The 17217-nt window shown below is 35.6% G+C and overlaps 1 protein-coding gene across 31 annotated transcripts in view; it reads right to left on the reverse strand.

Annotated features, from left to right (window-relative positions):
- Positions 1-17217, reverse strand: part of tenm4 (teneurin transmembrane protein 4) — a 463933-nt gene that overhangs the window by 244561 nt on the left and 202155 nt on the right. For all 31 annotated transcript variants that reach the window (XM_073922732.1, XM_073922725.1, XM_073922721.1 and 28 more), the window contains 1 exon segment: positions 3539-3785. In XM_073922732.1, the coding sequence (XP_073778833.1) occupies positions 3539-3785 (247 nt within the window).

The raw sequence follows: 17217 nt of genomic DNA on the forward strand, positions 1-17217 counted from the left end.
ATTAAAAATTGCAAAAATAGCTTAGATGCAGCTACGCTACTTTTGCCAAGTAGCTTTTAACTTAGTTGCAACATTTCCCAGAGGGTAGCTTTTAGTGTGCGCTACATTTTAAGTAGACTCACTTAGCTCACTACACTTTTCAAGTAGCTTGCACAACACTGGAAGTGTTTATAAGAATACATACACAGTCATCATTTAGCTTAAGGTGCTGTCTAAATCATCAAATACAGGCAAACATGTCAAAATGTGGTGCTTAGTAAATATTTGGAAATTCTTTACTTGAAGGGGCGTTCATAAGACATGTCATAAATGTGAATCCGATTTATGTATGCTTTTGACAACTGTTATTGAGTGTCATTTGCTCATGTCACATGCTTATGTCACTTTTTTATGCAAAGATGACATTGTTATGACAACTTGACATAAATAAATACATCTTAGCCAATTTTCATCTTTGTCATGACAACTTGACATTAGCAAGACAACATTACTTGTCATAAAACCGTAATAAACACGATTGTCTTAATGCATTATAATTTTGCCCTTCTGTTTGTTTGTTTTTTGTGGCACTAAATCCCACAATATATTTGCAAAATAGATAAAAAATTTTGCTTTTTACCTAGAGGTAAAATTATTGGATGCTTTTAGATGTAAATTTAAATATTGTTTACAAAACAAATGACTAAAATGATAGTGGCAGTAGTATTTTATTCTATTTACTTTTTTTTTTTTTTCAAAATGACATCGCCCGGTTTTGTTCTTTTATTTATCTCAAAATATATTGAAAACATTTAATGTTTAATGAAATTCACCCACCATATATATCTTTCCTTTAACTGTTCAGTCCCGTCAGTAAACCTCTAGAGCCTTATGATGCGAGACCTGGGATATCCAGATGCTCTTAGCACAAAGAATGGAAAGCTGAAAACTTTTGCAGCAGCTGAAGTAAATAAAAGCCTTTTGGGTTGTTGGCTGGGTTGAGCAGTGCAGGAGGTGGAGGTAACCCGAGTAATCAGTATGTATCATTTCTCTTCAGGCTGTTCTGACAGCGCTGATTTGCCTTCGCCATGCATGAGGAGCAGCCTGAGCAATGCAAACAGACATCTGAGAGGTTCTTGACTGATCTCCTCCACACAAGTGCCTCGGATAGAGGCAAACAGAGCAAGGGCTGATGGGAGATAAATAAAAACCCAAGTTTGAACCAAATCCCCCCTTCGAAAGCTGGGGAGAAATTGTCCATCTATTGCATTCTCTGGGCTTGCAATATTAGATAGAAACACTGCCTGGAAAGCCCATAAAAACAAAGCTTTTCTCTTGTTGCTTAGTCACTGTTTTGAATGCATTTTGGTCACAGTTTATGTCAAACAAATTAGCTGCATGAAACTTCACGAGTGACAGACCATACAATTATTTTCAGTTCAGCTGCTCACTTATTTAAGGTCATTCTTATTATGAGATACAACCGTATGTTCATTCAGCCTGTATTTATGAATAAAGATGGTAAATATGGCACTTAATGTGCATTCAAAAATCACCCGGTATACCCTTATACAGTACACTATTTGACGGATTATTCAATTGTAGTGTCTGAAACCATAGTGGACTTTTGGATGAGCAGACATCAATCCCAAAACAGTAACGCGTGTACAACAGATGTATACAAAACAGCTAGAGAATACCAATAATGCACGGCGTATGGATTTCCATGTCTGACCAAAAGAGGACATCAGCAACAGAACCCTATTGGTGTAAGATTTTAAATAATCCATCATAAAATTGTTAAATTACATGTGCATACATTACAGAAATCAAAATAATTAATTCATTACAGCTTGCAATTAAGTGTTGAATAACTAACACTCATACAAGGTTGAGTGTATAAGTGCCTAGTGTACAAGTGGATATACAATATGTCGTTCTGGATGCAAAAAGGGTCTAAACATGCACAAGCAAACTGGCATCCCCTTATTTAAGTGGACTATCTTAGTTTTATATTAATGTGGGGAACAGTGAGGGTATATAAGGGTATATGAAGCCATTTCAGACACAACCCTGGTGTTTTTAAGGTTTTTTTTTCTCTCTAGCTGACTGAAATGCTTCAAACTTTCAAACTGATTTTGATTTGATTTTGATTTGAGTGTTTTACCAGTCATTTCATTTCCTTCAGGAAGTGACATCATTTTGGGGGAAAATAACAGTGAAACCTTACTTAGGCTGCATTTACACCAGATCTTGATAGTCAATTTCGATTTTGTGACTGTCTCCGTTTTTTTTTTTTTTTTTTTGATGACCTGCTTACATCATCTTTTAAAAGCGACTCGTATGCGATCGTCTGCATTTACACAGCATGCGGCAAAGGCACAATGACCAGGAAAAAAAAGAGCGGGTGCTGACTAACAGCTGATAATTAACGAGTTCTCTTTTCTCCATTCCTGTATGTAATCTGTTCGCAGCTTTTGACAAGCTGTTTAACTATAGTTTATGACAGAAAGGTTCTCATCTGTCCATCTTCTTTTGATATATAGGCTTTTTTTAAACCGTTAGGCATCTTAATGTAATGTCCATGGTGTAATTTATGCACGTGATGTATGCACTAGTTTTATAGCTTATATTGGTTACGTGGCGGACATTACGCTCTCTCGCTCATGCTTAATTAACATGCTCAAATACCTGTGCTATATGACAATATAAAAGCTGTTTAAGTCCTCGTGTGTGAGATTTAAGGTTTGGGACTCTGCTGAAGTCTGCTCTGAAATGAAAGTGTCAGACTTGAAGTTATTCACTATGGTTTTTAATAACGCGTGACTCGCATTGACAGGTGAAAATCTGATCTACCAGCTCACACTGCAGACACGAGAACACACATCTGATTCATATTGGATACATTTCCACATATGAACAAGGCCTGAATCTGATTTGAGTAAATCGGAATCCATGTGATTTGTTTCCTGCTTACACGTACATGGGCCATATCCGATCTGTCACATTGGAGAGAAAACAATCGGTATTGAGTCACTTATACAGTGCAGTGTAAATGTGGCCTTAGTATTATCTATTTATTAACTTTAGTTAGTATTAAATATTTATTCAGAAAATTCTGTGATGTTTAGCAGTATAAACTAGTTTATCTTACTTTGCAGTGCCACATTAGCCTATATTATTTATAAATACGTGAATATTGTTATCCAACTATTAAGATTTAAAAAATGCTCTTTTACAAGAATGCTTTATAGTTTTAAAACACAAGCATGTTTTATTTTAAGACTGGACATCAAAAGTGTACTTCATAACAAGAATGACCCATTAAACTGCTCTTTATAGTTCTAGCCAGAAAAAAAAAGATTCATCAATTTTAACAGTGTAGTGAATCCCTTAAGCAGAAAAACACAGCACAATACGCTTCATGCAGCCAGCATACTGTATGCATGCCTTACGGTGCATTATAAACACCTTATGTAAACTCAATCAATTCAGTCTGACAGCACAAATATATTTCATTAGACATTTTACTAAGAGAACAACACAGCAAGATGTGTACCTGGTCTCTAGAGGAACGTTGCTGTTGAGAAGCCAGTTGTCCTGGGCGCTGCTGGAGTCCTGGGCACTTGTCGGACCCTCATTGGGAGCTGAACTATCGGTGGGTGCCGGGCTCGGGTTACTGCGCTGGGTGTAGTTGCTGCGGCTCAGGGAACCGATGGAGGCGGTGTGGTGCTGACTGGGGGAGTGCGAGTGAGACAGGGGTAATGGTGGCGTTCGCAACCGTGAGTGATTCTGGAACGAGCCCTCTGAAATGAGAGAAAAACACAATTGGCAAACAGATTAAATTACTGTGTTGCTCATTAGCATTTGGTGAACTGACATATATTGATTACATAGGTCTGATATTACACAATTAAATATCATCAACTGATTATGTAGCATTACCCAAACTGTCATTTAGGGGTTTACAAGAACATTCTGGTCATGGTGGAACAAAGCACAACATTAATATTCACATAGATGGTTTGACATGCATTTATTGTTAAAATATACAACCTAGGATGCAATCGAGTGATGGTTATTTCATGTGTATATGATTTAAAGTTATTTTTCAGCAATGCTTAAATGAAAAAAAAAAAAAACATAGGAAATAAAGAATATTTGAGATCATTTTAATGGTCAATACTACAAATAATGTTGGTTTATAGTCCTCTTTTGTAAGTCTTTGCTATAATGAAGTGTCCACTACATTTAGGAATGTATCTTTAGCATTTTTAGCATAGTAGCTCTTCTATAAATAAATGGAGGTAAAGTTGTTCATAACTGTAAATAAAATATCTTTAGCACGTTAGCTATATATTTAATGTATTCAAGTGATGCTGTTCGTGAATGCAAAGCATCTTTAACACCTTAGCTTACAAATTGCTCTATGTGATTGTAAATCAAAAATAATTAATTTAGCATATTAGCTAAATTTTAGTCTGTTCATGAATTTAAATATACATGTTTAGGGCAATAGCTAAGACACAAAGTGTTTGATAATGCAAAATAATTATATTTAGGGTTTAGTACTTATATTAAATGACGTTAAAGTTGTGTATAAATGTAAATAAACCATATTTAGCCCATAAAGTTGTTCATAACTGTAAATAAAACATCTTTAGCACATTAGCTATATATTTAAAGAATGAAAGTGATGCTGTTCGTGAATGCAAAGCATCTTAAACACCTTAGCTTACAAATTAAGGTCTATGTAAATGTAAATAAAAACATATTTAGCATATTAGCTAAAGTTTTAATCTGCTCATGAATGTAAATATAAATGTTTAGGGCATAAGCTACCACAGAAAGTGTTCGATAATGCAAAATAATCATATTTAGGTAGTCATACTTTTATTAAATGACTTAAATGTTAGCCATGTTTTGATAAGGGATGTTAAAACAATGTGCTAGTTTTACAAAAAAAAACTTAACATGACACTGGCAGTTAAAGTCAATAAACAACAGTCTGGTATTAGCATGTTAATGGGAGAGGTCTACTTGCGTAAAAGCAATAAATCAGCATGTCACAGATTAGCCAAAGAAGCTGTCTTTAAAGTGAAACGCAACTTGCATTTTACTATCCTGCATCATACCCAAATAAAGCTTCAGCTTTTTCTGACAGCTGGAATCTCACAAACACTCATCAGTCAAAATGCGCTGTTGACAATCTATCATTATCAAGTAGACTGAATTACCCTCATCAACCTGTTTGAAATTCACGCCGTGATCAACTGCAGTTTGTGCGGATGGGCCAGACAAGACAGTTTCAACTTCCCAACAACACAATTGTCTTCTAAAGCCACTTTGCGTCATGGCAGATGAGGGCTATCAGACACGAGATTGTGAGCGTCAGATTGTGGAAACCCAGACACACATAAAGACCCTTGTGTCCTTGTGCGCCACACAGCCATTCATTTCCATATCTGCAAAACCATTCATCAATCAATAAACTAGCGCCTCATTGCGCTAAGAACCCTTACTTAACAAGAACAAAGCAGTTCATTTTACACCTGTTGACAACACTCAGCGGCCTCTTTACTGAGAGATTAGACTGTCGCTGAAGGTAAGAGTAGAGTTTGGAGTGCTTATGTTTATTTAAAACAACTTTACCTTCATTTATCACTATAGCGGATTCACTATAGCTGCTTTATTTACTTTACTTATTTAAGATGGGTTATCTGTATTTATAAACAAATTAGTATATTTAAAGTGTAGTTAATTTGCTACAGATCTTTCCAAATATTTGACCTGACTAGCCTAAAGATACTTGCTAGCCTATTTCACTTTCTATCTTTGTCCGCTAAAAGGATAGCTAATGTGCTAATACCAGTTACATGCAACTATCATGAATCGCCTTCATTCTGTAAAGGTATGGCTTAAGTCTAACACTTTCTTTACACTTAAGTATAAAAACAAATTTTCACACTTAAGATGTTTTCAATTTATTGACAGTTTTTACTTTCATTTATAGAATTGCTAATGTGTTGTTGGGCTTATTTACATTTTTAAACACTTCATTTGATCAAACGTATAAGTAATATGCTAAAGACATCTATAAACAATTAAATTTGTTAGACAATGTGTTAAATGTCTTTCTTTCATCTGCAAACAACTAATCATTTGTCAATTGTACATTTAAACATAAATTATGTTATTTTAATGGCTACTTTTATCACTAATTTAATTTATCAACAACTTTTTCTGTATTTGCAAAAGCTAATATGCTAAAGATGTACATTATTACAAATACACCATATGCGAATAGTTTGATATTTATTAGTTTATTAGTACCCGTAGGTCAGGGTTGTCTAAACTCGGTCTTGGAGGGCCAGTGTCCTGCACAGTTCAGATCCAACTTTTTCCAATTTAACCCACCTGCCTGGAAGTTTCTAGTACACCTAGAAAGAGCTTGATTAGCTGGTTCAGGTGTCAGGACACCGGCCCTCCAGGACCAAGTTTGGACACTCCTGCTGTAGGTAGATTCTTTTTGCAGCAAAGTTTGGCATTTGATACAAATAATTAAATCACACATATATATACCCACATACAGTATACACAAATAAACTTAAAAAAGATTACAATTTATTCAGAGCAACAATAGATGAAGGGACAGCTATTACTGAACTGTTTTGACCAACTAAAAAGCATCTGAAACCAGGATAAACTCCTCAGACAGAGGATGAGAGCTACATCTACTAATGTTCCAGGCAATCCGTAAAAGCTGCCTACTATACAGGGATTCAATACTCAGCTGTGCTTCACCAATCAACCTGCAAGACCACCTAATAACCTGGCTCGGTCTATTCCTATTTTTGAGAGACAGACCTTCAAACCATACTATCAAAGCGAAGAATAGAATAGACTTAATAAATGCACAAAAGGAAAGAGTAAGCATTTTGGGGCCAATGTGAAAATGTGATTTCCTGAGACAATATAGGCACTGATGCCCCTTCTTGCACACAGCATCACAGTTTGCCTCAAAGTTAAATACAAATAAAATAGTTTTGTAGTTTTATACATTTATGAACAAGTTAAATGCAAATATCAACTTTTGCACATTAGGTTTATGAAAATCACCAATTATCCCAATTGTACCAATCACAAAATCAGATTTTTGTAAGATAGGAAATACTTATTGCAAAAACCAAGACAAACAGACATAGATTTTTACATATTAATAAAGACATTTCTCACAAGTCTGACATGTGACAAAAATGGCACAAAAGCAGGACATTGACAGCTGATAAAAACAGACATTGGCTGTTTTTCAATATGCGTTCTACAGCAATCTTGCATCCTTGTGTTCTTGTGTTATGTCATCCTCAACTGCCAAAGTTTGGTTCCAATACTCAAGACCGCAAGAATGTAGGAACGCATGTAAAATCCCACATGTGTTCTTGATATCGAGGATGCATGGATGCAGACTTTGAGCACCAAAATCGCTCGAGAAGTCCCAGATGTCAATGCGACCGGAGGTGGGAAGCGCACCTATAGATTTATATAGGTTTAATAATAAAGTTCAGAGGTATAACATATTTATCTCAGGAGTTTCTCTAAATGAGAACGTGAACATAAACATTACCATGAAAATTTTAATGAAGGAATAAACACGTGTAAAGTAATACATGTAAAGTCTTTATGCAAAACATATATTTTGAAAATGGGAAAAACAATAAATTATTGTATGAATGGTGTGATGTTTAAATAATTTTCCATTAAAAACGCGTGAAGATCATGTGACCATCAGGAAGAATGCAGCATCTAATTTTTCACAGGATGCGTTCTCTGTTCTCACAGTCTCCCGAGTTCATTCTTCCAAGGTGACCTGGCAAGACCGGTCTTCACAAGAACGCAAGTCCCATTGTTACCTAAAACTAGGGGTGTAAAACTTGGTTCCTGGAGGGCCACAGCCCTGCAGAGTTTAGTTCCAACCCTGCTCCAACACACCTACCTGTTGGCTTCAAACAAGCCTGAAGGGCTTAATTAGTTTGATCAGGTGTGTTTAATTAGGGTTGGAACTAAACTATGCAGAACTGTGGCTCTCCAGGAACTGAGTTTGACACCTGGGCCTAAAACTTTTGTGTTTTCTCTACTTTTGTCAAAAATCTTTTGAAGCCGGTTGCCTTAAACCTTTGTAATTTCTCAACTTTTGATTGTTTGCAGTTACTTAAACTATCAGGTTTTGTAAACTTAAACCTTTTGCAAACTTGAATTTAAATGTTGAAATTCAAAGTTTTAAAAACGTTAGCGTTTGGACGGTTGAGGGGGTTTTGCAAACGAAGGACGAAAGTGAAGAGGGTTAGGGAGTCACAGAAAAAAGTAAGTGAACAGCGGATGGGAGGAGGGCATTTGAATAGGGGGGTCTGTAAAATCAGGTGCCGGATAAGATTTTAGAGGTGCCGGATCCAGAGTGTTCCGGCACTTATTAAGCCCTGCCTTAAAGTAGAGTAAACTCAAAAATTTCCTAAAAAAATTTTAATTTTTTTTTACTTCAGATTTTTTACATATATAAATACATCTAGCTGTGCCAGTCAATAATCAGATTTTGTTATAAAATATAATAAGTATTTATTTTCAACAATGGATACACATAAGAGTGCATTCATTGATTATTTTTCCTTCGGCTTAGTCCCTTATTCATTAGGGGTCGTCACAGCTAAATGAACCGCCAACTTATCCAGCATATGTTTTACACAGCGGATGCCCTTCCCGCAGCAACCCAGCATTTGGACTGTGGCGGAAACCCACATGAACATGAGACGAACATGCAAAAGCACACAGAAATGTCAACTGGCCCAGCCGGGGCTCGAACCATGCAGCGACCTTCTTGCTGTGAGGCAACAGATCTAACCACTGAGCCACCTTTTCATCCCGTGAGTGTACTCAAGCATTAGGTATTTAATAATACTGTATACCTGCTCCACTTAGCAAACTAATCAATCTTATTGTTAAATGTTCAGATTGTTTCATGTTGGCTGAATACTTGTCAGATTTCACCTGCCAGATCTGACCCTCACAGCAACATTCCTCTTTACCAAAACTTTTATAGCACAGACACAACAACACAGACAACATTACATGGCATTGAGAGCCAAGTAAGCAAACCAGAAAGAATTACTCCTTACTTCTGAATACTACAAAAGCTGCATGCTTCGGAGGTCTTACAAGGTCTTCACACACCAAGTGACACAGTATGTTCTCTGTCGGAGGCATGTCACCGGGGTGAAGGAACGCCAGCTCTCACATCTCTTATATGACTAAATGAGCACTTTGCACCATGTGGTGTGTGCACATTTCTACTGAAGATCATTACAAGATGCGTCACTGACAGGGACCCCGTTACTTATTTTTAATCCCTTTCATTTTGGGCACAGGGTTGGATCATTTGTCAGAGCCAGTGACAGATGGGCCCGCACCAAGCTGCATTCCCACAATCCTACGCTACCAATTACTCAGAGCTCTGTTGCGTCTCTGAGCCAAGCTGATGATGGCCCTAATGAAACCAGATCAAAACAGACTGCGAGCTGGAAAACAGGTAAACCGTTTTCCCTGAGGTACATGCGGTGTATCACTAGCACAAAAGCGATGAATCTTAAAAATGCATAGCATCAACATTACTTACTTAAATACTACAGAAACCTATCTTAGCAAATAATAGCACTGCATAACTACAAGTAAACTACCGAGCAAAACAGTGAATAGACTAATCCACTTGAACATCTATGGTGTTAATTAAAATGACTGAATAAACACTCTCATGGTGATAGATAAACTATTGTAAAGTTGTTAGCAATTTTGAAATACCTTTGTGTGTTCACTATGGGTAACACAAGGTTTGCGAGTTGCGATACTGATTCTAATGGAAAATATGTTGTACTCTTCTATTTAAAACAACTCTGTTCACCAATGTCGTGTCCCTGACCTGACGTGAAGGAGAAGAACTTGGTGAAAAGTTGTTTTTACAGTTATTGTTATATTATTTATTCGTATTGACAATGTTTTGGTTCCTTTTAAGGACTTTGAATGTCTCTGGACCATTGCAGTCTATAGAGGATGAGGGAGCTCTCAGGTTTCATCTAAAATATATTAATTTGTGTTAAAGATTAAAGACAGTCTCAAGGGATTGGAACGGCATGATGATAATAAATATTATAATTGTAATTTTAGTGTGAACTAACGATTTAAATATGTAAAATACATATACAACAAAATCAATGCCCAAAATGTAAAATGTAATTGTAACATAGCAAATTGTTTGACTTGGCTTGCCATTCTGAAGAGACTAGTATTGGCCTAAAAATAAAATAACTGTTTAGAAGTTATTATCAAAAATGGTATCAGATCAAATCATCTGATTCTTAAGTACAGTGCTCAGCATATATGCGTACACCCCAAATTTCTCATTTAAATGGATATTTTCTATATAAAGCTTTACAAAAATATATTTGTGCATATACATTAGATTAGTCAGTACTGATGCCAAATCTCGAGCTTATCTAACAAAATAGCTTATCTTAAAGGTCAAGAGAAAGGAACAGAGAAAGGAAATTTTTGCAGTATGTCTATTTTTCTTGCGGAGAAAGTCTTATTTGTTTTATTTCGGCTAGAATAAAAGCTGTTGTTGATTTTTTAAAAGCCATTTAAAGGTCAAAATTATGAGCCACTTCAAGCTATATTTGGTTCAATAGCCAGCAGAACAAACAATCATTATACTATAACTTGCCTAATTACCCTAACCTGCCTAGTTAACCTAATTAACCTAGTTAAGCCTTTAAGTGTCACTTTAAGCTGTATAGAAGTGCCTTGAAAAAATATTATGTCAAATATTATATACTGTCATCATAGCAAAGAGAAAATAAATCAGTTATTAGAAATGAGTTATTAAAACTATTATGTTTAGAAATGAGTTGAAAAAAAGTCTTCTCTCCGTTAAACAAAAATTGGGGAAAAAAAATAAACAAGGGGACTAATGATTTAGGGGGCTAACAATTCAGACTTCAATTTTAGATTACTGTACATAATTTTAACATGAACTAATAAACTTTATGTGATTGAGATTTGTTATTTAAACATGAATAAAACAAATAAGAACAAGATTTATGTAATAATATCAAGAAATCCATTAAGTAAATATTATAATATTAAGTAAACCGGTAACACTTTACAATAAGGTTCATTAGTTAATGCATTTACTAACAGTAACTAATCATGAACAACAAATGTACAGCATTTATTAATCATAATTGAACATTTACTAATGCATTAATAACATCCAAGTCCATGCTTGTTAACATTAGTTAATGCACCATGAGTTAACATGAACTAACAATGAACTACTGTATTTTCATTAACTAACGTATAGCATAAACAAATACAGTTGTAAATGTATTGTTCATTGTTTGTTCATGTTAGTAAATGCATTAACTAACATTAACTAATAAACCTTATTGCAAAGTGTGACCAGTAAACCATTCTTGAACTGAAATTCTACATTGGCTTTTTCTACAAGTATCTATACAATCATCATATATATTGACAAATTTAGACTGATTCTAAAGAATCTGACAACATACATACAAATTAAATAAAATCTAAATATTACAATCAGTTAATGATAACCTTTAACGTGATTCACTGATTTTGACTGTATAAAGTCCTGGCTTCCACACAAGTCCTTTATGTTGTCTCAACACAAACCAAACAAGTTAACGTAATTGTTTTTACAAATTTAAATGTATTTAACATAAAACAAGTTGTGAACAAAACATAATAATATTTGTTTTAATTCATTTTGAATACTCATTTTGAACAAGCAGCAAAATTATATTATATATTATTTTATTATATGTATTATTATAATATATTAATATAGTGTTGGTATTGGGTCATAGTGTGGGTATAGTGATCATTTGAAGCGGATTAAAACATTTAATGAAAGTCGTCCTAAAACTCATTCATTTCTCATTCATTTATTTTCTTTTCAGCTTAGTCCCTTTATTAATCTAGGGTCGCCATAGCAGAATGAACTACCAACATCCAGCATATGTTTTTTATGCCACAGATGCCCTTCCTGCTGCAACCCATATCTGGGAAACATCTACACACACACTTACTCACACTCATACACTACGGACAATTTACCTTACCCAATTCATCTGGACCGCATGTCTTTGGACTGTAGGGGAAACCGGAGCACCCGGAGGAAACCCACGCGAATGGAGCGAGAACATGCAAACTCCACACAGAAACACCAACTGACCGAGGCTCGAACGAGCGACCTTTTTGCTTTGAGGCGACAGCACTACCTACTGCCCCACTGCGTTGCCAGACAGAAAGGTAACAAAAATGGCCAACATGGGGCTCGAACCCACAACCCTGAGATTAAGAGTCTCATGTTCTACTGACTAAGCTAGCCGGGCTGGACTATTTTGGAAACCTTTTTTTACCACAATTACCACAACAGATCCATTCGAGTACTTTATTGTAGTATGGTTGAAAAAAAAAATAACAGTATAGTATTTACAATATATTACTATAGTATTCATTACTAAGTTTCCAGCATGCAGTTCTGAGGGTTGCCATAGATTCATGAGCAAAAGAAGACAAAGAAAAAGAAGGATTAGCCAACAAAAGGTGCTTGGCCACTAATTAACTTAAATCTAAAAAATAATGCTCATCCTAATTAACCTGTATTAGTTGACTTCCTAATGAACATTAAAAACTGTGGCTCTTGAGTGTCGGGCATTGAACTGAAATACAACATTTTGTCAGGGAAAATAAATTATACACATGTAGGCCCTCAGGTAACAACAGCAACAGCATAAAAACTCCATTATGCATTTTATGAATGTTACAAACCATAATAGACTACAACAAGGTTAGGCTATGCAATTCCAACACTTCGCTAAACACGTCTAAACTCTTGCATGGTGCTTTCAGTACAGATCTGTCATAGAGTTTTTTTATTCCCTAAACAGCTGGTAAACAGAAATGCTGATGCAGCGTTTGGGGACTGGAGGTTTATTTCCATTGAAAAGCACATAAGGTAAGGCTCATTCGGGTCCTTGAGACAATGAGCGTAATAAGAAGAGAAGTCATGATTCAGCAGGAACGATTCAACGCAGTCCAGAAGGACCTGTGAGAGCGGAAGGTATTTGATCGATCTGGTTTGCACAATTCTGTTCTCAGTTTGTTTTGCTATTAAAGAAGAAAAACCTGACGAGTCAAGGAAAAGTTCTTAGCCTTGGGATGGTCTCAAAATATTTTTTATTTATATTTCACTACAAAAAAGAAATAGTTTTTTTGGGGCGTTCAAAAAATAAAGCTTGATTTGATATTTAAAGCATTTTTGCAATACAATATTAACTATATGATTATTATTTCAGAAATTAAAAGCCATTGAGATCATTTAAAACATGGCTAATTTACAAAACAGTGGTCTTATTTTAAAGGAATAATGGTCTTGTTTTATAAAAGTGATGGTTTAATTTTCTTTGGATTATATATATATATATATATAAAAATGGACATGTTTTTAGACTTCTCTCTTGAGATTAAGAATATAATAGGCCCCTAATTACTCCAGATGACACTTTGCTGGATGTAAAATTGCTTTATGATTGCAAGACAGCAAATGAATAAAACAGCAATTACAAAGGGAGACAAGCGGCTCTCTGTGGAAATCCCAAAGCATATTTATGTAGATTAACAGCATGTTTTAAATGGGGGGGTGGGGTGATCTCAAAAGAGGTGCAAGAACTTTACTAAAATGTGTTAAAAAGCTAATTTGATCTGTGAGGACGTTCTTGATGAGTTTGACTCCATTTAGCAACTGATCACAGTCCAGAAATATTTCACAAGCTGTTCTCTCTAGCTCAATATTTACAGGCGTCAAAAGCCCATTAAAGTTGTCTGAAGTCAATATCCAAGGAAAATTGGGTTGCTCCAGTTAGCAGAGTCCGTTGTAAAGACAGGTTACTCAAAACTGCAAAATACACTTTATTAGGTACACCTTACTAATATCGGGTTGGACCCCTTTTGCCTTTGGAACTGCCTTAATCTGTTGTGGTTTAGATTTAACAAGGTACTGGAAATATTCCTTAGACATTTTTCTATATTGAAATAATAGCATCATGTAGTTGCTGCAGATTAGTTGTCTGCACATTATGCAAATCCACCACATCCTAAAGGTGCTCTATTGGATTGAGTTCTGGTTACTGTGGATGCCATTTGGGTACATTAAAGTCATTATCATGTTTAAGAAACCAGTCTGAGATGATTGGTGCTTTATGACATGGCGCGTTATCCTCTTGGAAATAGGCATCAGAAGATGAGTACACTGTGGTCATAAAGAGATGGACATGGTCAGCAACAATACTCAGGTAGGCTGTGGGATTGATATGATGCTCAATTACTAGGCCCAAAGTGTGCCAAGAAAATATTCCTTACACCACCACCAGCCTGAACAACTGACAGAAAGCAGGGTGGATCCATGCTTTCATGTTGTTGATGCCAAATTTTGACCCTACCATCTGAATGTCGCAGTAAAAATTGGGACTCATCAGACTAGGCAACGTTATTCCAATCTTCTACTGTCCAATTTTAATATGTCTGTGTGAATTGTAGCTTCAGTTTCCTGTTCTTGGCTGACAAGAGGGGCACTTGGTGTAGTCGTCTGCTGCTGTAGCCCATCCGCCTCAAGGTTGGGCATGTTCTTCTGCAATCCTCAGTTGTAATAAGTGGTTATTTGAGATACTGTTGCCTTTCTATTAGCTTAAACCAGTCTGGCCATTCTCCTCTGACCTCTAGCATCAACAAGGCATTTGCGCCCACAGAACTCCCCTGCACTCACTGGATATTTTCTCTTTTTTTGACTACTCTCTGTAAACCCTAGAGATGGTTGTGCATTAATATCCCAGTAGATCAGCAGTTTCTGAAATACTCAGACCAGCCTGTCTAGGCACCAACAACCATGCCACATTCAAAATCAATTAAATCACCTTTCGTCCCCATTCTGATGCTTGGTTTGCGCTGCAGCAGATTGTCTTGACTATGTCTACATGACAAAATGCATTGAGTTGCTGCCATTTTATTGTCTGATTAGAAGTTTGTGTTAACAAGCTGTTGTGTACCTAATAAAGTGGCCGGTGAGTGGATGTCATTATTTACTCACCCTTTACTTGTTCCAAACCTGTTTGAGTGTAATTTGTCTACTGAACACAACATGAGTTATTTTGAAAATTAATTGAAACCTATAACCTTTTATTCTTATATAGAAGTCAATGGTTATAGGCTTTTCACCTGCCTTTACAACATCTACTGTTTTGTTCAACAGAAAAAAAAGGAAACTCACAAAGGGTTGGAATCACTTGAGGGTGAGTAAATGGAAAGTAATTATCATTACTCATGCCTTTGTGTCACCAAGCATTGATTATTGTAATTCTTTATAAATAGGAATGTCTTGGGGTCAGATATCATGCCTTCAATTAGTACAAAACGCTGCTGCCAGACTTTGAACTCGTACAAAGAGGAGAGAGAGAATTATTCCAGTTTTGGCTTCCTTATAGTGGTTATGTATAGAATTTAGAACTTGGGCCTCGCTTACAGTAATACTTTTTTTTTTCATTTTAAAACGGCATTTTAGAATGAAAACGATTCACGTTCAAGCTAACGTTTCATCTAGCATTTCTGAAAAGCTCACCGTCAACAAAAAACGCACTTCACATGATCTTACATGCACTCTGAGCTCCAGGCAGTCAGAGAGAGCTCAACCACACCTGCCCTGCTAAGAGCAGCCGAATATCAGCCAGTTCATCCCAAATCTGCCACTGGAACTCATCTCCCGAGTCAGTCTTTTGAATCTATTAGCCTTGTTTTTTAGGTACCTAAGCGCAAAGATAAGTTATTAAAGCTATTAATTTATGTAACCATGTACAGTGATTTCACACATTTGAATGATTGCTTGCCTTTCTTTACTATATTGTATAAACTTATTGCACTTTATAGTTTTATAATTACTATTGATGATTAAAATTATAGCTTACTGATTTTTATATTCCGCAAAAGAGATGGCTATTTTGTAATTTCACCAAGCATGTCCTCTGATAATCTTTATTGTGTGCTTACAGCCTGTCATTAAGCACATATTGCCAAAACCACACAGTGATTATGAAGCCTAATGTTTCATATTTTTCAATGAAAATGAAACGAGGCAGTTATTGTACTAAATTAACATACAGTGAAAATTATGGTCATATAAATATACATGATGCTTCAACATTTTTAATGTCTGTTTTGTTTAAGTTTTTAATATAAAAGTAACAGAGACAGCAATTTGTGTTATGTATTCACTTTATTGTCAAGATGGTGAAATGTAGCCAGGGTGAATGCCGTTATAGAAATCTTGTGAGTTCTTGCAAGTCTAAACTTACAAGGAAAGGATGCAAGTCTAAACTATGTGTACTTTAAATTGAGAAAAAGCCCCAATCAGGTAGCGTGAATGTCACCAGCCACACCTCCATTTTCAGATGTCTCAGTCCCCGTTTTCGTTTTAGTTTTAAAATGCTTAAGTTTTGGTACGATTACACCTTCTGTCCACACTACGCTGAAGTTGTTTTTATGATGTTAATATTGTTGCTTCATGTTAGTGTGTATGGGGGAAAACGGAGACATCTGAAAAAAACAATCCAAGGCGAGGCTGCAGACATTCACCTATCTGATTAGGGATTTTTTCTAAATATTCAGTAGCCTAAACAAAGTTCAGTCTTGCATCCTTTCCTTGTAAGTTTAAACTTTGCAAGTTTAATATGGAAAACAACTCCCGATGACACATCAGGTGAATCTTCAAAAGGAAACATGTACCTTAAACTCATTCACATCACATACGTTGTTTCACTTTATAATAAAATGAAAACATGATATAAGGAAATGTCTATTTTCACTTTAATATGAGCAATTAAACAGACAGCAGAAATGTTGAGGCGTCGTGTAGCTGCACATTTATATGACCGTCTTCTTCAATGTATGCATATTTATAACATTACTGCCTGTTTTCATTTTCAATGAAAATACAAAACATCTTCTCTCTTTTGCTGAATACCAGTTTTAATATTCAATAAAGGCCAATATAAAAGTATATTGTACTGAAATTGTATACATAATAGAAAATAAATGCAAGCAATCAGTCAAATTTGCAAA

Source organism: Danio rerio, chromosome 15, assembly GCF_049306965.1.
Source record: "Danio rerio strain Tuebingen ecotype United States chromosome 15, GRCz12tu, whole genome shotgun sequence".
In the NCBI taxonomy this organism is placed as follows: domain Eukaryota; kingdom Metazoa; phylum Chordata; class Actinopteri; order Cypriniformes; family Danionidae; genus Danio; species Danio rerio.